This window comes from Coccinella septempunctata, chromosome 1 (assembly GCF_907165205.1).
Source record: "Coccinella septempunctata chromosome 1, icCocSept1.1, whole genome shotgun sequence".
Lineage (NCBI taxonomy): Eukaryota > Metazoa > Arthropoda > Insecta > Coleoptera > Coccinellidae > Coccinella > Coccinella septempunctata.
Genome location: NC_058189.1, coordinates 50,644,164 through 50,666,990, shown reverse-complemented (window position 1 = coordinate 50,666,990; position 22,827 = coordinate 50,644,164). Strand labels below are relative to the sequence as shown.

General features: G+C 35.8%; 1 protein-coding gene across 2 annotated transcripts in view; it reads left to right on the top strand.

The window, feature by feature from the left end:
• The first annotated feature begins 318 nt into the window (after positions 1 to 318).
• Positions 319 to 22,827, top strand: part of LOC123314445 (CCN family member 1) — an 84,527-nt gene continuing 62,018 nt past the window's right edge. Inside the window, exon 1 of one of the 2 annotated variants that reach the window (XM_044899746.1) lies at positions 319 to 562. In XM_044899746.1, the coding sequence (XP_044755681.1) occupies positions 443 to 562 (120 nt within the window). In that variant the 5' untranslated portion in view covers positions 319 to 442. The remainder of the gene's footprint in view (positions 563 to 22,827) is intronic. The other variant, XM_044899741.1, reaches the window with a different exon arrangement.

Here is a 22,827-nt window from a genome sequence, read left to right as displayed (position 1 = left end):
CAGGATATCTTTACGCAAAAAAATGAGTTGCTACCATTTACAGATACAAATTAAGTGGCTTCAGAGTCAAAAGGGGTTCAACTCTATCGGACTCCCCATATTGTGCTTCCTAGAGATTTCGGCAGAATGATTTCGGAGCACCTTTTATATTATGTGTAATGTACTTTTGACTAAGAAATATTTTATTCAGAACTGTAAGACTGCAGCAATCCCGTTCAAAATAGACTTTAATCTTCCCAACGACGAGGCTGGTGGAGCCAACATGCGAACAGCGCATAAATCACGTTGTAAAGTCTTCTATTTTAACCTTTCCCCCATTCGCAGTATAAAGGTTCGCAGAAAGGATCAGAAATATTTGGTGCGAAGCCGAAAGTGTTCTTTTCGCCTTCCTTATTGGTATTGTTTCCCACCCTTACGTATTATTTTGTTGCAGAACGAAACAATGCTATGGAAGGTAGTCCTCATCGTCAATTTCGTGAGTCTACTCCCAGATGCCGCCGGCATGGGAAGGAGCAGGAGACGCGAAAGAAAGAGCAGGGAAATAACGACGTTCTCTGTTGGGGTGAGTGGCAGTTTTACACCCCGTGAAAGCACTCGCACAGGAAATTGATATTTACCAACGCGTTTTCGAATGATTCAATGGATGACACCTATATTGTGTCGTATCTGGAAAACAGAGATGATTTGGAATTTAATAATTCTCATTGAATCTGATTTGAAAATTTTCATAAAAAAAATTTTTGTTATACAGGGTGTCTGTAACCAAATGCGAAGGAAGGGAGATAATTCCTCGATGAAAATAAGCAGTGGCGTTCCTATAAATTTTTTTCGAAATCGACCTCCCTTCCAAGATACAGCCTTTGGAAGGCAATGACGAGTTGACAGATTTCAATTTTTTTTACGGGTTCTAAGAAACACTGAGTACTGAGTCATAAAACTATACAGGGTGGGCAAAATTCTGTGTCTACTGAAGGGATCTCGAGAACTATAGCAGCTAGAAGAAAACTGATAACACATTCTCGAGATCTTTTTTCTGAAACTGAAAACAGATCAAGCCTAACGTTCATAGATTTTGAATTATGAACGAAAATTGAGAAATTGTTATTTTCAATGAAGCTAAATAACTCGCTCATTTGAATTCGAATATTTGATTCGTATTTGTTGTTACCTTCTACAGGCACTTTTTTTGAGGAAAAATTGAATATTTTTCGTGCTTTTCTATTCACCGTTGAATTTTCAGTAACCGAAGCAACCGTTGAAAATGCATTATGGTTCGTGAACTGCACATAATTCTATGAGAAGTCAACCTTCTGTGATAGGAATCACCGACAGTCGAATAATTATTTCTTTTATAACGTGCGTTCAAAAAAATTCGTCGTCAAGTAGGCTATGAAATTTTGAAGGCTGATGTTCGGTGGCTGAACGTATGTCTTTCCTTGAATTACTTCATCTTCCCAAAATGTAAACAATGATGACATTAACCTATATACATCGTAATTTTGTTCGGAAAGGCACTTTTTAGAAAAAAATACCTGTAAATTTCACCCAACGTTCGAAAGGCATTTCTCTCATTGAGTAAGATGACAAGACTCCAAACAATCGGAGGCGGTTAGAAAAATTCTTGGTAAAAATTTTAACCGTCCACTATTTTCATACGTAAGAGACATGACTCTTGAATTGATCGTGGCATTATGTTTTTTTTGTAAGGTTCTAGCTACTTCAGTCATATGAATAAATCACAGTAAGAATCTCAGTAATATGTTTATTAATTATCTATTAATATTATGAATTGATTCAGTCATTACTGAAAATCCATGACTAAACTAAAAGAACTGAATTACATTAAAATAGCTATTGGACAATTTATTGAAATTCAATTCAGCTATAAAAAGGCATGATGCTTTCTCCTTCATAACGTTCTGCTATTAAAGTTCCATAAAAGAAAGTAGGTCCACATTTTGTCTTTGACTGATGCATACTGAACTACAATTTTTCTTGGATGCTACAAGGTTAGGTAATCACAACCTTTTCAGTTTTCTGATAACATGTCAATCTTTATGGAAAAAAAATGGATATCTTTTTTTCAAAATCGGGTGGCACATGCCAATGGATACTCCAGCCTCTTGAGATAAAACCTGAACAGAGGTTTGTCGAGCTTCTGTCATCATGTTTTCATTATTGCTGAACTCTGGAGTTTTCTTCTTTGGTCGACCACTTCCTTTTTTGTTTGAACATACCAACGTCAACACATCGCAAAACAGTACTATGGAAAATTGATAATATTCTACAGCAACATTGGAATACTTCTATGAAGTCGCTGGAACAGAATATATCCATTCACCTTCTATTTTCTCCCCAATTTTGAAGTAGGATTCAATAGTAAAAGCTTTTCACACGTCCGTAAAACCATCTTTATAATTTGCTGAAAATTTTAGTTCAACAACAATCCAAAATGCTGAATTGACAGTTCACCTGGAAAATAGTATAGCACAAGCTAAGAATTACGTTTAGACACGAAATATCGACGTTCAAAATTCCATAGCCTACTTGACGACGAATTTTTTTGAACGCACGTTATATTGATATCGAGATCGATATCCTTAAGAGAGTAAAAGACTTCCGATTGTAAAAAAAAATTCATTCAATTATAGGGTTTTTTATTTATGAAAGAAACGCAAAGAGTCGTTAAGATAAAAAAATACGATAATAAACTATTATTATAGTTTTTACAGAAATTAAGATGATGAAAAATAGGTAAATCTATCAACGGTATAGTGTTCGAATTGTGAACCATCATTAGATAAGCATGCCAAACTAACACTACTTATGGCGTTGGCGATGTGAATACTGGTGACTTCTCTCAGGGCGTTTTTCATTCTGTTTTTAAATTGTTCATAATTTTGTATTCTTGTTCCGTACATTTTTTTATTCATTTCTTGATTCCAATCATAGAGGCTCAGTAGGATCATAGAGGAGTAGTACACATCAAGACAACAAAAGGTAGCAGTCTCAGATTTATCACTTAGGTATTAGAGTAGATTCTTTTGCCAATACTCAGCTGAGAACCGATATAAACCATATATTATGTTATGCCAACAAAATTCTTCAAGAATATTCACTTCTGAACCATGTAGTTTTATTGGTTAGATATTCTTATTCAGAAGAGTCAACTTCTCACGAGGGATGACAATTTCGATTTCGTTTATAATGAATCCATCATCTTTTTGATATCTTCATCGCAAAAGTGCTCTTGACACACAAATTGATTCGGAGTTGATTCTTGAGATAAGGTTTTTTCCAATTTTCTCTCAAAAATGCTCTCGGAAATTTTATCTCTTCTCCTTTTCTTTCCGATGCCAAAACACTCTTATACTAGCGCACGCTTCAACATTTCACCATGGTCATATGTTGTTCTCTTATCAAAAATCGAAAATAATAATATTCCTATCATCTGTCACCAGGGAAACAGTTCACTCAGCCAACGAGCCAACTACAATTTGATTTGTGTAAATCAAAATTTCGCACTCTCGTGATGGCCAGCGCGCCTGTTGGCAAAAGCATGAACTACCCTATTGGTACATATTTTAGGGGACAAAAAATCTGTGGTCTCCTTCTCTCTACTCTCCATAGATTTGACAGTCATTCGATTTATAAAACGATTTTACCGAAACCTTTTCATTTCTGAATATATTGAAGAAGTAGCTATTGAGAATAATTGAATGGACGTATGAACATCATAATTTGGTGCGCAGGTCTATGAGGCAGAGTTGATGGTATTTTAGCGGAAGGTCATTGCGATGGAACATAAACGATGAAACGGAATGAACAGTGATCAGAACTACTTGTAAGTTTTTATTTATTCCGAGAAAAGTATCGACTGTATCGAAATTTTGCACGAGACTTTTTATCTCTAGAATTTAATGGGAAACCATAAGAGCATTTTATTTTTCAAAAATCTATCCAACGAAAACAATTTTTGAAGAAAAATCATGAGAGGTTGTTATTTTCAACCCTTAATAATAAAGTTATGAAATCTAAAAAAATTGCGTGAATAACATCTACTCAGTGTTTCATACTATGTATAGTTTTATGACTCAGTGTTTTTTAGAACCCGTAAAAAAAATCAAAAACTGTCAACTCGTCATCGCCTTCCAAAAGCTGTATCTTGAAAGGGAGGTGGATTTCGAAAAATATTTAAAGGAACTACCCCTGCTTATTTTAATCGAGGAATCATCTCCCTAAGTCCTTCGCATTTGTTTGCAGACACCCTGTATTTAATTCATATTTCGGTTTCAAAGCTTTGATATCAATTAGCTATTCCTCAGGCGACTGTTTCTGCGCGCTTGTTAATAGAAATGAGAGCGTCATCATTTTGCCCAAATGTCTGTAATTGGGTTAGACTCATTAATCCAGAATTCGTGGTAAATCAATTCTAACATCCGTAGGGAGGGGTAGGTTAAGTTCGGTTCAAAATCCTCTCCACTATTTGGGAGTTTCCTATCGGCACATTTTTTTCACTATTTGAGAAAATATCGATCCTATTCAATCGAAACCCAAAAATCAGTTGTAAAGTAACGCTCAACTGAACAAAAATATGGCCTCACGAGGGGATGTTTTTTTGGTTTTTCGTTTTTCGCTAGGAAATCTCTTTATCGATTGAGCAACTACTTTCTTCTGAAGCACGGAATTTGGCATCGAATGAGACTAATCTGAATTAATTTCGTTCGTTATTCACCTGCTTTACTCTTGGAGGCGTGATCCATTCATTATTTCTATGTACGGGGTGCACGTAGATTGGTTAATGCCATGAATTCGAACCTTTCCACGCTTTTTCCCTTCCTTAATTATCCTAATATATTTTCAATCTGGGAATTTAAGCATGTGGATGCATACTACTATCTTCGCTCTGACAGTTAGGAAATTGAATTGGGGACAATTGTCCCAGTTTCTGTGTCAGATGACATCGAATAAAAGGATCCGGCAATTCATTCTAGTTTCAGAGCACTTTTTCGAAACTCCAATAAATATCCGTGTTGAAAATCTGACATCTTCTTCGGAAATTAAAAATATTAAATTAAAAATATTAAATCAAATCTCTCAAAAACAGAAAAGCCCCAATTGGGCATTAACAACAACCTTGAAAACCTTCCGCGAGAAGGAATTGTCCAATTGACGAATATTTTCAATAGTTGTCTGCAATCGTTCTGCCTTTCCAAAAAGCAAAAAAAAATTTAAATTTGCAATTAATTACCGTCCAATTAGCTTATTACCTTCACTATCAAAAATTTCAGAAGAAGTATTTCAGGTTCATCTACGAAAGCACTTAGAAGACAATGAGCAACTTATTGATGAACGGTTCGGCTTTCGTGAAAGCCATAGCACCATAATAGTTGGGGAGCCGAAGAGGGAAATTCGGGATTTATTCGAGCGAGTATTTTTTGGTGCCTGCTTTAATATTAGAAGACCCCGAATTTGGACACAGTTTACAAAATTCCACTTTTTAACTGTCATGCAGCATCTCCTTCCAACAGACAATTTGTTTTGTGGTCCTTAATGTAAATGAGTTTACTGAAACATACGTCGCAGAAATATTCTCTGCAATTGTCAGGTGCTTATCCATTATTTGGCCCTTTTAAGTTTTTTTTGTTTAAATCTCCATAGAAAATCCAAATAACAGAAAAGCACCTATCACAAAAAATGACGAAAATTAACTTCTGCGACGTATAAGTGCATATTTTTAGCCCCCCAAAAAAAGCATCCTTTCCTCTTGATAGAAAATCTACGAAACTAAAATACTATAATAATAACTAGAATACCCTGAACAATTCAATGACGAACATCGGAATTAATATGAAAAAATATTCTTTTAATGAAAGTCTGATTTCACTAAAAACAGTAAGGACAAGAAGTTCGAATAGATATTAATCTCAAAAACTGAACCAAAAATATAATTGCATATAAAGCCCGTTTGTAACAGCCGAGAATTCCCTGGAGAATTCTCTACCAAATTTTGGTAAGAAAACGGCGGAGATTATTTTGTATGCAACTGAACAGAGAATTCTACCTAAAGTGCGTATGTAACGGTAAAGAATTCACGGCGCATGAAATCTCGAATAAATTTTCTAGAGAATTCTCGGCTGTTGCAAGCAGGCTTAATATATGATTTTTACCTATATTCCATTCACATTTATTTTAGCACTCGGTTGGCCATGAAATAATTCTCTCAAGTTTTTGTAACCAGAACGGAGTGATGTTGGCACTCATGAAATGTCGTTAGTGTCATAACGCCGTTGCCACAACTAATATCAAATTTTATTTCGAAAATTCCGAAAGTGATTGAAAAAAGAGACAGGGTTTCAGGAAGTGCTATTTAAAATTCAGGTCCGCTCGTTCAAATAGTTATACCCTGATATTCTAAAATCCACAATACGTCAGACCGTAGCGAACATATTCAATGTAAGAGAATTTATATAATGTTTCATCTGAATCTAAACGACATATATTTCAGATGAATATTTCCACAATCAGAAAGATTGTGAATGAAGAGGATAACAAAGAATTTCCTTCTATTGGGAGACCCAAAAAAGTGGTGGCATTTGAGAATTCTATGTTTGAGTAAATTAATGCGAAAAGTTTACTACAGGATTTTCGATTAATGTCATCGTAGAATAAATTCCCTAAAATTGATTTTTCTATTTTTCATTTGACTTGTCCTATACATTTTTTTACAGGATTTACAGGATGAATGTCATCGTAGAATAAGTTCACGAAAATTGATTTTTCTATTTTTCATTTGATTTGTCCTCTACATTGTAAATGTCTTAAGGTACCAATAAATACCTAATTATTATTATTATATATCAATTTATTAATATGAACAGCCTCAAGTACGTGCCAGTTGTCCTGTTAATTGTATATTCATGTGAAATTTTTGTTCAAAGGTGAAGTTCATCTTGACTTGAAACTTCCTTTAATTCCTTTTACTTACCTTGATGCAAGATGATGTTGTTGAAGAATTTAAAATTCTTGTAATTATCTGTTAATTCCTTCGGGAGATTCCCAGCCACTGCATCATATGCATTTCATCTTCGGGCTAATATTTTTGAAATCTACAACTGTTGTAACGTATTCAAACTTTAGCCAAAGAAGATAACCAACATTAACTCTCCTCCTCGCTCTCCTCATATAGTGGAGAGCATATTTCGATATTATACTGATCTCTTGTATTTTCCATGCATATAACTGGATTTGGTATGCCTTCAATCAGTTTGTATAAACTTCAATTATGTTCGTCACATATTTTCCGAAGAGATTCGACATTGTGACAAAATACGTAAGAACCTACAACATAGCGCTGATTTAAACCCCAAAAATGTTTTGACAAGCGTCATAACCCCACATTTTCGTACTATACAGAGTGAAATGTGTCAAATTTCCATGACCAACCGAGTGCTAAATTAAAAGTGAATGAAAAATACAAATACAATGATCGTTTTTTTGTACTATTCTGACAGGCTGTCCTGGACTATTCTCCCTATATACAGCAGTTGAACTACGATACGTGTTTCGCTATCATAATAGCATTTTCAGGTGGGTGAAGGTATCCTTCGTGATTTAACAACCCATATAGTGAAAATCGTGTAAGTGTTTAATTCTATCATAGATTTTTAACAAGTATCGGCCACAATTCAATACACAAAATTGTATTTATTTTCAGCTTTTTATAGCTGAGCAATTCCAATGATTTTTTATTATTTTTTGTGCAACTCTTATTGAAAATCCTGTTTATCTTTCTAGTGCACTCATAAAGACGACTGAAGCCTAATAATGCTTCCGCACTGCCTCAATTTCTATGTGACGTTCAGATTATCCATAATAGGTACAGATCATTTGAATGTGTATCTCTTGATGATGAAATTGATGGATTTCCAAGATGATTGTTGGATAAAACGTAGTTTTCCGTAGTTTTATCGGAGAGATTTTTATTAAAACGTCTTGTTCATGCAGTTCAGCATGTCAATTCCTGATCCAAATTGATGAAAATTTAAACAGAGCCTTGTAATGATTATTTCGGGACCTATCCATGAGCAGATACAGAGAATTCATTTTCCTTTGAAGTATTTCCTTGGAAAGCATTTCTTTTCTTCATTCCCGTAATTGAAATGCGCAGAGTTGGAGAATATCAGAGCAAAAAATAATGTCAGTTCACTTCATAACTCAACGATCGTACCCAAAGCGGAAATAATAGCAAATTTATAGCATCTTTCATTTCAAAATTATTCACACAATTTGTATCTGCTCAATTTATTTGACTGTTAATTTTCTTTATGAATAATATATTAACTTAGTCGGTGTTTTTTTTTAATTTGAGTGTTTAGTTAACCACGAATGGAACTAGAACATTAGATTAAAAATGCAACCTCATAATAATTTTGTGATTGTTGATAATTATATTTCTTATGTTGATGTAATGATTCATTCGTTTCAAATAAAATATTGACAGTTACAGTAATAAAGAGTATACTCCATTCATTTTTATTTTAGCACTCGGTTGGCCATGGAAATTTCACACATTTCACTCTGTATAGTACGAAAATGTGAGGTTATGACGCTTGTCAAAACATTTTTGGGTTTTAAATCAGCGCTATGTTGTCCGTTCTACGTAAAAGTTTCTGTTATTACGTATTTCATCACAATGTCGAATCTCTTCGGAAAATATGTGACGAACATAATTGAAGTTTGTACAAACTGATTAAAGGCATACCAAATCCAGTTATTTGCATGGAAAATGCAAGAGATCAGTATTATATCACAATATGCACTAGATTGAGGAGAGTTAATGTTCGTTATCTTCTTTGACTAAAGTTTGAATACATTACATCAGTTGTAGATTTCAAAAATATTAGCCCGAAAATGAAATGCATATGATGCAGTGGTTGGGAATGGGTATCTCCCGAAGTAATTAACAGATTATTACGAGAATTTTAAATTTTTCAACAAAAATCATCTTGCATCAAGGTAAGTAAAAGGAATTAAAGGAAGTTTCAAGTCAAGATGAACTTCACCTTTGAACAAAAATTTCACATGAATAAACAATTAGCAGGACAACTTGCGCGTATTTGTGGCTGTTCATCTTGATGCATTGATATAATAATAATAATTAGGTATTTATTGGTACCTTAAGACATTTACAATGTACCTATAGGGCAAGTCAAATAAAAAATAGAAAAATCAATTTTCGGGAACTTATTCTACGATGACATTCATCGAAAATCCTGTAGTAAACTTGTCACATTAATTCACTCAAACATGAAATTCTCAAATGCCACCACTTTTTTGGGTCTCCCAATAAAAGGAAATTCTTGGTCATCCTCTTCGTTCACAATCTTTCTGATTGTGGAAATATTCAGCTGAAATATAAGTCATGACTTCTTTGAACCCTTTGGCGTTCACCATATTGATAGTGAATAGAAAAAAAGAGAGCCTTATTTTTGGTGAAAACTTTATTTGGAGACTGCAAAAGCAACGTCCGCTCGACCGGTTTCGGTGAATCAAATCACCATCCTCAGGAGTCAAGTAACAGGACGACTGCAACGAGAGAAGATATATTCAAGATTCAAAGATTTTTAAGAAAATAGGAAGTGAAAAACTCACGGTGCAGCAGCCCTGTTATGACTTTTCAAGTGAGCAGAAAAATCGATCGGTCCTCACTGTTGTCGACATATAAAATCCTATGAAATATTAAAAACACTCAGCTCAAATTCGAAATTCGTTAAAATATCTAGGTTACATAAAACATAAACAACACAAACACGAAAGAATGTAAAGAGCACAGCGCGCAGGGATGGACCGCGACTATTGAAGACGGATCGACGAACGACATACGGGAGTCGACACTCGACCGTCAGTCAACACATAGGCGGGGGCACGAAAGGGTAAAAAATGTGCGGGGTCCTGAGGTCGTTAGTCGCTCACTACCGGGGTTGTCTCCTCCACAACCGGTTCCATCTTAAGCATATCGAAAAGGCGTGGGAAATCGTGCGTGGACAGAGAATTTAGAGCGAGCAGAGACTTGTCTTCGATGTGGCAGAAAATCTCCATCTCCTCCAACACACACTGCCTCAAACCAAAGCTGGATGGATGAATGATTTTAGCATCCTTCTCCGGATCGAAAGGGTGACCGTTGAATCTCAGGTGTCTGCCGAATATTGACTTATCGCAGTTGCTTCTTTTTTGGCTTCGAAGGTGTTCGTTAATTCTCTGTTGAAGAGGTCTACCAGTTCTTCCAATGTAAACAACGTTACAGTTTGGGTCTCCACATGTCAATTTGTAGACTCCGCTTTGCTTTAGCGGTGGTATGCTATCTTTATTATGTACCAGGAGGTTATATAGGGTGTTAGTAGATTTATAGGCCACTCTGACATCGTAGTTGTGGAACAAATTGCCCACTCGGGAAGACAGAGATCCAATGTAAGACAGTTTCATGTACTTAGTGTCAATCTTATGTTGTTGAAGAGCCGAAGCTTCACTGTTCAGACGTTTCAGCTCCTCCTTCCTCATCATGGAGTCCACCCAGCTGAGATCGTACCCATTACGGATTGCTACATGCCTGATAATGTTCAGCTCAGATTGGAAGTCCTCACTTGAAAGTGGTATGGTGAACAGTCGATGTATCAAGAACCTGAGACCTGAGAGGCGTTGACTTAAATGGTGGGAAGAACAGAAGTTTATAATATGGTCAGTCTGTGTTGGCTTCCGATAAATGTTGAACGATATTCGGTTATTCATACGCTTCAGTTTAAGATCGAGGAATGGAATCTCAGAATCTACTTCCATCTCCATAGTGAAGTTTATCCTCCGATGTAAGCTATTGATCAAGTGTAGGAAGTTGTCCAATTCACTGCGGTCACCTGTCCAGCAAACTATCACGTCATCGACGTATCTGTACCAGAAAAGTATATTCTTTATATAAGGGTTGTCTGTGTTAAAAATCTCTGAATCTTGAATATATCTTCTCTCGTTGCAGTCGTCCTGTTACTTGACTCCTGAGGATGGTGATTTGATTCACCGAAACCGGTCGAGCGGACGTTGCTTTTGCAGTCTCCAAATAAAGTTTTCACCAAAAATAAGGCTCTCTTTTTTTCTATTCACTATGAAATATAAGTCGTTTAGATTCAGATGAAACATTAAATAAATTCTCTATTCTCTTACATTGAATATGTTCGCTTCCGTCTGACATATTGTGGATTTCAGAATATCAGGGTATAACTATTTGAATGAGCGGACCTGAATTCTAAATAGCACTTTCTGAAACCCTGTCTCTTTTTCCAATCACTTTCGGCATTTTCGTTATAAAAATTGATATTAGTTGTGGCAACGGCGTTATGACATTAACGACATTTCATGAGTGCCAACCTTACTCCGTTCTAGTTACAAAAACTTGAGAAAATTATTTCATGGCCAACCGACTGCTAAAATAAATGTGAATGCAGTATATGTTTTTGAATTCATTAAGTTACACTGTAAGAAACTATTTGTTTTATCACTAAATAGAAATCATGAGCCAATGTACCTGCACATTTTAAACTTTGCAATGCCGAATAATCACTTTCTAAATTCGTGTTTCGGTAGAATTGAAGCAATTTCTAGTAGATCCGTTATTTGAATTTATTTAAAATCTAGGTATAAATATGAACGAGAGGTTTTTGTCAGTAGATAAACCGATGCGGAGAAGATTGAAAAAGTCAATAGTTCCATTAGTAGAAAACACTGGATCAAAAGAATTATTTACTGAATGGATTTATTACAGGTTGATTCTGTTTTATAGCCAAGCAAGATCGCGTGTTATTTAACTTTCACTAATGACCAACTCTAATCGGTCAAAGAAACCTTCAATCCATTATCTGTATCTTCTGTTCCTATAATTATGCGTCCCTTGGGAAAAGATCTTTTAGCGAATTGCCCAAAAAGAGATTATTGTATTAGAGAGGTCAAGTGGGTGCTCCATTATTTACAGCTTCTCTTCTCTCCCGGTAATTGGTGAAATGAGGGTGTAGAATATAAGTCAATGTAGAATAATGAGAAACATTCCGTTCCAAATTCACCAACATATTGGAAAATAAAGGAAAAAATCCACGGTTACTTACGAAGAAATCAAGCAACACTGAAACTTCGCAATAGAGCACGGAACAAATCATTTTTTAAGCCTTGAGTATTAAACCACTCAAGGATATCAGTTCCATTTCCTATTCCTTTCCTATTTTTATTGTAGGTACATCATTGCGTTCTCGTGGAAAATTTATTGGAATAAACATCAGCGAGTTGGAGTCAGTGGAAAGTTTATGAATTTGTATTTGGAGAGAAAATGATATGTTTACATTCCCTCGAGTCAATCCTCCGCAGTTCATTGTTATGATAAATGCTCACGTAGATATCATTCAGTTTCTAAGAATATCTAAATGATGTTCTTAGAACTTAATACTGATGACAAGCGATCAATATGAGGAATAATCGAAATTATTTCAAACATATACCACCGGCTAAAATAAATATCAACAAAATGACATAATGTCATTTTGTCTATTGTACAGGATAGGCAAAATTCGATGGAAGCTCAGTATCCGTAAGAGCTAGGGAAAAATGGATGGCACGTTTCTGACCTCGATTTTCAAATGAAATGTAAATGGCCCAAACCTCATCCCTCTATGTTTTTGGGTTCGCAGTTATAAGTGAAAACTCATTTTTCAGCTCATCTCACTGGTCCCCCTATTTCGTTAAGTATCAGTCATATCGAAAAATAAATTTTACATTGTAGAGACACTTTCCCATGTAGAATGCAGTGACGTACTCAAACATTTTTTTCTGTCCGTTACCTCAGTGATGTAGTGATAACTTTTATTTTTTTAAATATGAAAGATCAAGTTGTCATGTCATTTCATTGATAATATGATAATGAACTTTATGCTCCCCAATTTTGTCAGGTTGCATCAGTCCTTTCCAGCCCGAAAGAATATAAGAAGTATACACATTGGTTAGAAAAATTTTTTTTTTGAAGTCTATAGTAAAATATTGACTTGATTCCATATGGAGTCAGTGGGCATATGTATCAGGCACTTTGGAATGAATAATAAATAAAATTAGTAGAATCAAAGAGTGAAATTATTAATTTACATGAAATGAGGTGAAACTTTTATCTCTTGTTAGACATAGGGCAACTTTACATTTCTGACACCTAATTCTTGAATATGCATATATACAAAACATACATCTCTTCTTGTTTGTTCTGGTGGATCTGAAAATTTTATGGCACACACTGACAGATCTTCATCCAAATCTTACATACGCCAGCTGTATTCCTTTCTAGTCGTTTTACGAACATTTACGGATGATTGTTGTTGGGTTAGGCCATCATCAGAATCATAATCACCTCCATTCACCCCAATTCAAGGTTTGTGCTACCACATCAACTGTATGATTCTCATTTGATATTTCAATGATATCTTCATCATCTTCTCTATCTGATGGTTCAATATCTAAATCAGATCAGACATCAGAAGAGATGTTTTTCTTCTTCCTCCGATAGTCCTACCCTTGACATCTGAAAATTATATAATAAACTATATCATTGATTCATAAACTCGATAACAAAATACCACAATAAGAATAAGGATCTATTTCGAAAAGTTCAACAACAAAAAATTTGTTGACCGTAAATGCCCACTGACTCCATATGGAATCACATGGAAGTTTTGGTCATCAGGTAACAAAATTGAAAACTTCAAAAGAATATACATAAACTATTACATTAACTTATTGTTTACTCAGATATGCTCGAATTTTGGGTGATAATAAAAGTAAAAAAATTAATAATAATCACTTACGCATGTCGCTTGTGGCGAACTGTATTGGCGACTGAACATAAATGAATCAAACATCTGTAACTGACTTAAATTTTGGTAATGTCATCCACCAATGAACGATAGATCCAAATCATACAGAGCTCTGTGGAATAGCTTTTGATTGAAATGGACACTGTAAACCCAACGATGCCATATGGCATCATCGGGCTGGAGAGGGTTCAAATGACATAGGCTTTGCCTTTAGTGGATTATTATTCAGATATTGAAATTGTAAAAACCTTGTAGATTTCAAAGAATAAACCTCATTATTATTACTAATATGATAGACTGTGAAGATCACTTTCATTCCGGATAATTGAAAGGATGAAAAATTTTCCTAAAATGAATCACTTTCAGAAAATTTTATGAATCTGGATTCAACTGAATATGTTATGAAACTTCAACTAATAGGTAATCTAAATACTAGTACCACAGCATTTTCGAACACCTTCACAAATAAGGCTGTGTCAGTACTAGATAGGTTAATTGGTAAATATCAAGTAGTCATGGAAGTTCTCATAATTTCCTGATTTCCCGAGCATCTTCTCGAATATCCGGAATGAAAGTGATCTCTCATAACCTGACACAACATAGAAGCATGAAGTTCATCTTCATATTATCAATGAAAATGACCTGCCAACTTGACCGAACTAGTTTTTGAGATTTTTTTATTGGAGGATCCATACACGACGTATGTTGAAAAATATGGGACTGGAATATGTGAAAATATCGTAGGGATTATGTTTAAAAAAAAATTAAAGTTACCACTATGTCATTATGTGTCGGACTGGAAAAAATCTTTGACTACGCCACTGCATTCTACATGAAAAAGTGTCTATGAAATGTAACACTTTTTTCGATATCACTGATACTTTACGAAATAGAGGCACCAGTACGAAGAGCCGAAAAATAAGTTTTCACTTATAACTTGAAAACAAAAGAAGATAGCAGAATGCGGTTTTGGCCATTAACAATCTTTGGAAAATCGAGGTCGGAAACGTGCCATCCACTTTTTCCTAGCTCTTACGGTAACAGAGCTGTCATTCGATCTCATCGAATTTTGCCCGCCCTGTATATGTATGTCATTGTCCAAATGTAAACAAAAAACAATAAAAAATCTTAATAATTGCAATGAAATTAACTGAAATCACTAGAAACTTCCATAGCTTATTGATTTAAATTGCAATAATTACAAAATAACAACATTAACAACATTAACAACAGATTACTCAAAAAAAACAGGAAAAAATCACTGTAAAAAAAATTTTTGGAATACCACCAGTCCTGTTAGCACGAAAGGCAATGAAAAGTTCGCCGGGCAATCACTATTCACGGTGTCACTGGTTAATACTGATCTCAAGATCTTGAAATTTCTTGAATCAATAGAAGATTTAATACACTGCGCAACAAAATTAACGCACATTATGGAAATCTCAAATTTATTCTACAACTGAAGGTGTTCTCAATAATAATTATTTTTATCAGAATTATGCATGCATATGTTATCCACTTTCAACGGTTTTCTTCAATACAGATGTTTTTTCTCAGCAGGAATAAAAGAAGATGATATTATCTGATTTTGAATGTATTGGCTCCATTCTAAAATCAGTTGTTCTCGATCAATTCTAGTGATCAATAGTTTTTCTTTCGTTTGATTTTCTACACTCGATCGCTATGCAACGCGAAACACGCAATTTGACCCAAGAAGGTTGGACATACACAAGAATTGCAGAAAGGTTTGGAGTTTCCCATACAAGGATGTCCAGAATGTTGCAGCGATTCAGGGAGACAGGTATGAATGTCCGAATACCAGGACAGGGTAGACCACGGGTAACAACTGCCATTCAAGAACGTTACTTGAGAGTTTCTTCGTTGAGAAAACAGTTTGCAACCGCTCGCCTCCTTCAAATTCAGCTTGAGCAAACTCATGAGGTACAAATTAGCACTCAGACAATAAGAAATCGCCTCAGAGTATATGATTCGGCCTCGTGTCGCGGCAAGAGGCCCAGCTCTTACCCCAGCCCATCGAAGGGCGCGTTTGGATTTTGCGAGAGAGCATATCCATTGGGAAGAGAGGCCGATTGGGAGAGACTTCTCTTCACAGATGAGTCTAGATTCTGCCTCTACCATTGTGATCGACGTTCCCTTGTATACAGACGTCCACATGAAAGATATGCTCAGTGCAATTTCCTGAATACTACTGGTTTCGGGGGAGGATCGATTGGTATGGGGTGGAATATCTTTGACTGCTCGCACAGACCTAATGGTCGTTGATAATGGAGCTATGAATGCTGATAAGTATATAAGGAACATTCTTGAAGAGCATGTTGTGCCATTTGCCCCATACATTGGTGAAAATTTTATTTTTATTCGTGCGCGCATCGTTCGGGACTTCCTTGAAGAGGTTGAAGTCTCTCGAATGGAATGCCCAGCAAGAAGTCCAGATCTCAATCTGATTGAGCAGGTTTGGGACAACCTCAATAGAAGGCTGAGAAGTTCAGAAAATCATCCAGATACTCTTATTGACTTAGGAATCCAACTCGGAGAAATCTGGGAAGGATTAGATCAGAACATTTTAAGATCACTCATTTTGAGTATGAACCGTCGTTACCGAGCTGTAATCAACGCAAGGGGTGGAAATACCAAGTATTAAATCACTTATCAGCATTTCAGTATTTTGAAAATTGTTCATTTCTCTTCTTTCACATAAGATTCGATGAAATCCTGAATTTTTCTTCCATTTAATGTGTCTTGTTTCGTTCAAAACCTTCCCGAGAGAACAAAAAATAACTTATGAAGTCAATGTAGAGTTAACTTTCATTAAAATTGAGATTTTCAGAATGTGCGTTAATTTTTTTGCGCAATGTATGTCAAGAAAACCTCAAGAGAAGATTATTAAACTTTCTTGACTTTTTCTCAAAACAAGACAAGAAGTTTGTTATGAAGACAAGAATTCTTGCTTTGTCGACCCCTAGATGTTGTATTTCACGTTTAATCGGAACTATTTTTCTTTATAATGAAATAAAATTGTTTGCTTGTTTAAAGTTGAATGCTTATTTATTTAAATACTTGGTTCCATAGTTTATCCCCAGCCTGTTCATTCCACAATAGCTGAGATACAGATCATTAACAGAAACGACTTTAATGATCATCAAATAGCGATTTCATTAACTGTAGTTCGTCACATGGAGTAGGCCATTGAAACACATTAATATTCTTTGTGTTCCGCTAATTTCGAGTTGTGACAAACAACGTTGTTTAGCTGGACCTTTATCCGATAACAAAAAGCATCTGTTTCAGAGTTCTGTGATTTACTCGTTTTCAGATAGCAGCAGGCCATTCTATCCTCGTAAGAATCCTTTACAGCTTTCAACCCTTCCGCCCCATCCATCTTCCCATTTTTCCATACAATCCATAAATTGGTGCAGAAATCTCCGCATTTTCCTGTGCTATCGAACAATAAATCTCTGTAATAACCACGCTAAACTCCACTTGACACAATGCAACCTTAACCAGAACGCCTAAAAGCAGGAAATCCTAACCCGTAGTTCCGGTTTTCGAGGGTGGCTGGGAGGATCTGGAAAGCCCCGAAAAGCAATCGACTCGTTATATTCGCTTATATTCGTGCCGGCATAGAAGGCGCTAATGGTCTTCGATCCCTCTATAATTTGACCAGCGCGATTAACTTTCCTGGCTTGCTACTTCCGGGATTAATGATATGAAGGCTTGAAAAGAAAATCCCGGACCTTTCACAGTGTTTACGTGCCATTCTTGAAGTGATAATTACTTCGGCCTGATATGAATGCTGATGGAGTAATCGGTCTAAGGAGGAGATGCTTTGAGTGGCTACTTCCATTTAATAACTCTGTCTTTCCAGTTTTTTTCGGTTATTGCGTTTCTGCTCTTCGCCAATTTCCGGCTTCTTGATTCTATGGGTGATATTAAAGGACGGTTCCACTTCCGACATCGCAAATACACTGCGCAAAAAAATTAACGCACATTCTGAAAATCTCAATTTTAATGAAAGTTAACTCTACATTGACTTTATAACTTATTTTTTATGTTCTCTCGGGAAGGTTTTGAACGAAAAAAGACACATTAAATGGAAGAAAAATTCAGGATTTCACCGAATCTTATGTGAAAGAAGAGAAAATGAACAATTTTCAAAATACTGATATGCTGGTAAGCGATTTAATCCTTGGTATTTCCACCCCTTGCGTTAATTACAGCTCGGCAACGACGGTTCATACTCAAAATGAGTGATCTTAAAATGTTCTGATCTAATCCTTCCCAGATTTCTCCGAGCTGGATTCCTAAGTCATTAAGAGTAGCTGGATGATTTTCTGAACTTCTCAGCCTTCTATTGAGGTTATCCCAAACCTGCTCAATCGGATTGAGATCTGGACTTCTTGCTGGCCATTCCATTCGAGAGACTTCAACCTCTTCAAGGTAATCCTGAACGATGCGCGCACGATGGGGTCTGGCATTATCGTCCATAAAAATGAAATTTTCACCAATGTATGGGGCAAATGGCACTACATGCTCTTCAAGAATGTTCCTTATATACTTATCAGCATTCATAGCTCCATTATCAACGACCACTAGGTCTGTGCGAGCAGTCAATCGGCCTCTTCCCAATGGATATGCTGTCTCGCAAAATCCAAACGCGCCCTTCGATGGGCTGGGGTAAGAGCTGGGCCTCTTGCCGCGACACGAGGCCTTAAATCATATTCTCTGAGGCGATTTCTTATTGTCTGAGTGCTAATTTGCACCTCATGAGTTTGCTCAAGCTGAATTTGAAGGAGGCGAGGGGTTGCAAACCGTTGTCTCAACGAAGAAACTCTCAAGTAACGTTCTTGAATGGCAGTTGTTACCCGTGGTCTACCCTGTCCTGGTCTTCGGACATTCATACCTGTCTCCCTGAGTCGCTGCAACATTCTGGACACACTTGTATGAGAAACTCCAAACCTTTCTGCAATTCTTGTGTATGTCCAACCTTCTTGGGTCAAATTGCGTGTTTCGCGTTGCATAGCGATCGAGTGTAGAAAACCAAACGAAAGAAAAACTATTGATCACTAGAATTGATCGAGAACAACTGATTTTAGAATGGAGCCAATACATTCAAAATCTGATAATTTCATCTTTTTTACTCCTGCTGGGAAAAAACATCTGTATTGAAGAAAACCGTTGAAAGTGGATAACATATGCATGCATAATTCTGATAAAAATAATTATCATTGAGAACACCTTCAGTTGTAGGATAAATTTGAGATTTCCATAATCTGCGTTAATTTTTTTGCGCAGTGTAAAAAATGTATATTCCTAGCTTCCTAGCTTGTTCTACTTAAAGATTGATCGTATAAAAAATTATGTTCACATTTTTGAATTCATAAATTTGATGTCAGAAATTTCAAGAAGTGATGACACATTCGTTTTTCAGAGTTACTCGAACAAAAATTGAAATAAAATTGAGGACCTTATTTTCGGTATTTTTGGTTCTCCGGATTTTTAGATTAGTACCGTCAAACGGGGTGAAGTGGATCAACCGTGTTTTCCCGCTTATTTTATCGCGTAACTCATAGACAAGACCCTAAATTGCCGCGAAAAAAACTCTATGCCTACTGTTAGTTCCTAAAATTGCGAACTACTGCCTTGAATACGATTCAGAATGGTTAGTTTTCTCACAAAAAAAAAGTTTCGTACTCTCTAGAATAAACAGTTTTTCAATTGTTCAATTTCAATTATATATTTGGCAATAACTACGATAGTTATTCCCACCTAAACTTTCACGAGTAACGTATAAACTAGTTAGAATGTTATTCCCCATTTTGAAATCAAATGTACCCCCACAGTTCTTTAGGAAAAAAAATATTTGTTACATCACTCAAAAGTGAGGGGTGAAGTCGATCAACAATGATTTAGTCATGTTTGACCATGTTGCGTATAGGCCCATGTCGCAAACATACCCTTTTAGTATATCCGCATGCAGAGGATATAGCTCTTGTGAAAAGGCACCAAATAATTTGCAAAATCCACCTGAAGCAAATTACACGTGGCTGGCACATCTTTACTCAGGAAGCCAAAGAAGAGAGAATTGAATCTCTACCTTATGGAGACTGACTAGAGTATAGAGTACATTCATATTACTTCATTAAGTGGCGCAGCCAAGATTTTGTTTGGGGGGGGGGAGGGCTTTACACCGATCGATCGTTAAATGTTTGTACTAGAAAAAAATTTGAATTGTTGGTATCTTTGGGGGGGAATTGTCCAATTCCCGGGATGAATTTTGAACAAGCATTAGCTTGAGCTGTTCCGGGAAGAACCTACTCTTTGTTCTCCACTCCATAAGTGTACCATCGTATTTACGGTCATTTAATTCAATGAAACTAACTACAAGACAATGTGATATATCTACATTCTCGAAGTTTGTCATGTCTGCAAAAAACTCTGCAAAAACTTCAACTATTCCGATTCTCTTGAAGGATAACGAGGAAAGCTGAACCATAAAGGAGCCTATTAGAGTCTAGGGCCCAGGAACCACAATATTATTCAACACATCTCAACGTAATCTTATAAATAGCCTGATGTACGTATATGTGCTTTTTTCGGACTGGTACGAATGAACTGCCATGTTTCCACGAATTTCTCCTCATGTCGAATTTTCCTTAAGCTTATTTTACTGCATTCTCAACAGTAAGTGAAGCACGTGCAAGTTTCAGACATTTCCCCTGAAGTCGTAAATTTCTGGAATGGGAATACAGCGCGTGCGGTTTATTCAGACGAAGATTGCCCAGCCCACGTCTACGGTCTTATATATAAAGCTGAAAAAATGTTTGAAAGGCGAGCGTTTATATGCAATGTAACTCATTTCGATTGAAGGAAAGCCTCAGGTACCTAAATTATGTGCAAAGAATTGAGAAAAATTCCGTTAAGAACGACTGGATATTGGATATTACTTTCTGTGACCTTGTGTAGTAACAAGCTTTCATTTGAATCAACAATTGAATGATATTTTCATAAAGTTCTCTTCTGGCAAAAAATATTTCAATCTACTACTGTACAACCTCTTTCATTTCGCTCTTATTTGATCTCAATAGAGAATCATACTTACATAATCGGCAGACTTTCTTTTGCTGTAGAAGGCTTGGAAGAACTAATTACAGTGACTATACTCCATTCACTTTTATTTTAGCAGTCGGTTGGTCATGGAAATTTGACTCATTTCACTCTGTATAGTACGAAAATGTGGGGTTATGACGCTTGTCAAAACATTTTTGGGTTTTAAATCAACGCTTTGTTGCCCGTTCTATACGTAAATATTTCTGTTATCACGTATTTTAACACAATATCGATTATCTTCGGAAAATATGTGACGAACATAATTGACGTTCATACAAACTGATTGAAGGCATACCAAATCCAGTTATTTGCATGGAAAATACAAGAGATCAGTATAATATCATAATATGCACCATCTTGAGGAGAGTTAATGTTCGTTATCTTCTTTGGCTAAAGTTTGAATACGTTACATCAGTGTTGTAGATTTCAAAAATATTAACCCGCAGATGAAATGCATATGATGCAGTGGTTGGGAATGGCTCCCGAAGGAATTGACAGATAATTACAAGAATGTTAAATTCTTCAACAAAAATCATATCTTGCATAAATATAAGTAAAAAGAATTAAAGGAAGTTTCATTCAAGATGAACTTCACCTTTGAACAAAAATTTCACATTTGTATAAATAATTAGCAGGGCAACTGGCGCGTATTTGTGGCTGTTCATCTTAATGCATTGATATATAGTCCATTCAAGAATGACTGACATCTCGGGTGGCTGTGGAAAATCGAATTTAAGTTGGTAATATCCATAAGTTCAGATTTTGTGTTCCGGAATTCAGGTTGGTATTGTGAATGAACATTGATCTATAGACTTATTATATGTGAATCTATGCACTTACCGACGGTTATTTGAATTTTGTACAGCCGTTTATGTTCTTAATTCAATCGTACGAATTGGAAACATAGTTGTGTCAATTTTGAATGCTGATAAATATGCTGCAAATTTGAATATTTCTCATTTTCATATACTTTTCTAGGTTATATTAATATATTCCTTTCTGTGACTGAAAGTACAGAAATTTTTAGAAATCTTTTGTGACCAAATATTAAGCTGCGTCTGGACTTTCAAGACCAACTGAGATGCCAATCATTCTTGATTGGACTATAATAATAATAATAAGGTATTTATTGGTACCTTAAGACATTTACAATGTATAGGACAAGTCAAATGAAAAATAGAAAAATCAATTTTCGGGAACTTATTCTACGATGACATTTATCGAAAATCCTGTAGTAAACTTTTCGCATTAATTCACTCAAACATAAAATTCTCAAATGCCACCACTTTTTTGGGTCTCCCAATGGAAGGAAATTCTTTGTCATCCTCTTCATTTACCATCTTTGATTGTGGAAATATTCAGCTGAAATATAAGTCGTTTAGATTCAGATGAAACATTATATGAATTCTCTTACATTGAATATGTTCGCTACCGTCTGACGTATTGTGGATTTAAGAATATCAGGGCATAACTATTTGAATGAGCGGACCTGAATTCTAAATAGAATTTTCTGAAACCTTGTCTCTTTTTTCAATCACTTTCGGCGTTTTCGTAATATTAATTGATAAGTTGTGGCGTTATGGCATTAGCGACATTTCATGAGTGCCAACCTTACTCCGTTCTAGTTACAAAAACTTCAGAAAATTAGTTCATGGCCAAACGACGGCTAAAATAATTGTGAATGCAGTATAGTGACTCTAACAGGACATTGGCGACATTTGTGGAATTTTTCAATAACATGGCGGCTTAGAAGCACATATTGCCATGCTATATATGCTGAGCTGGTATGTACAGTGACCCTTTAACGATT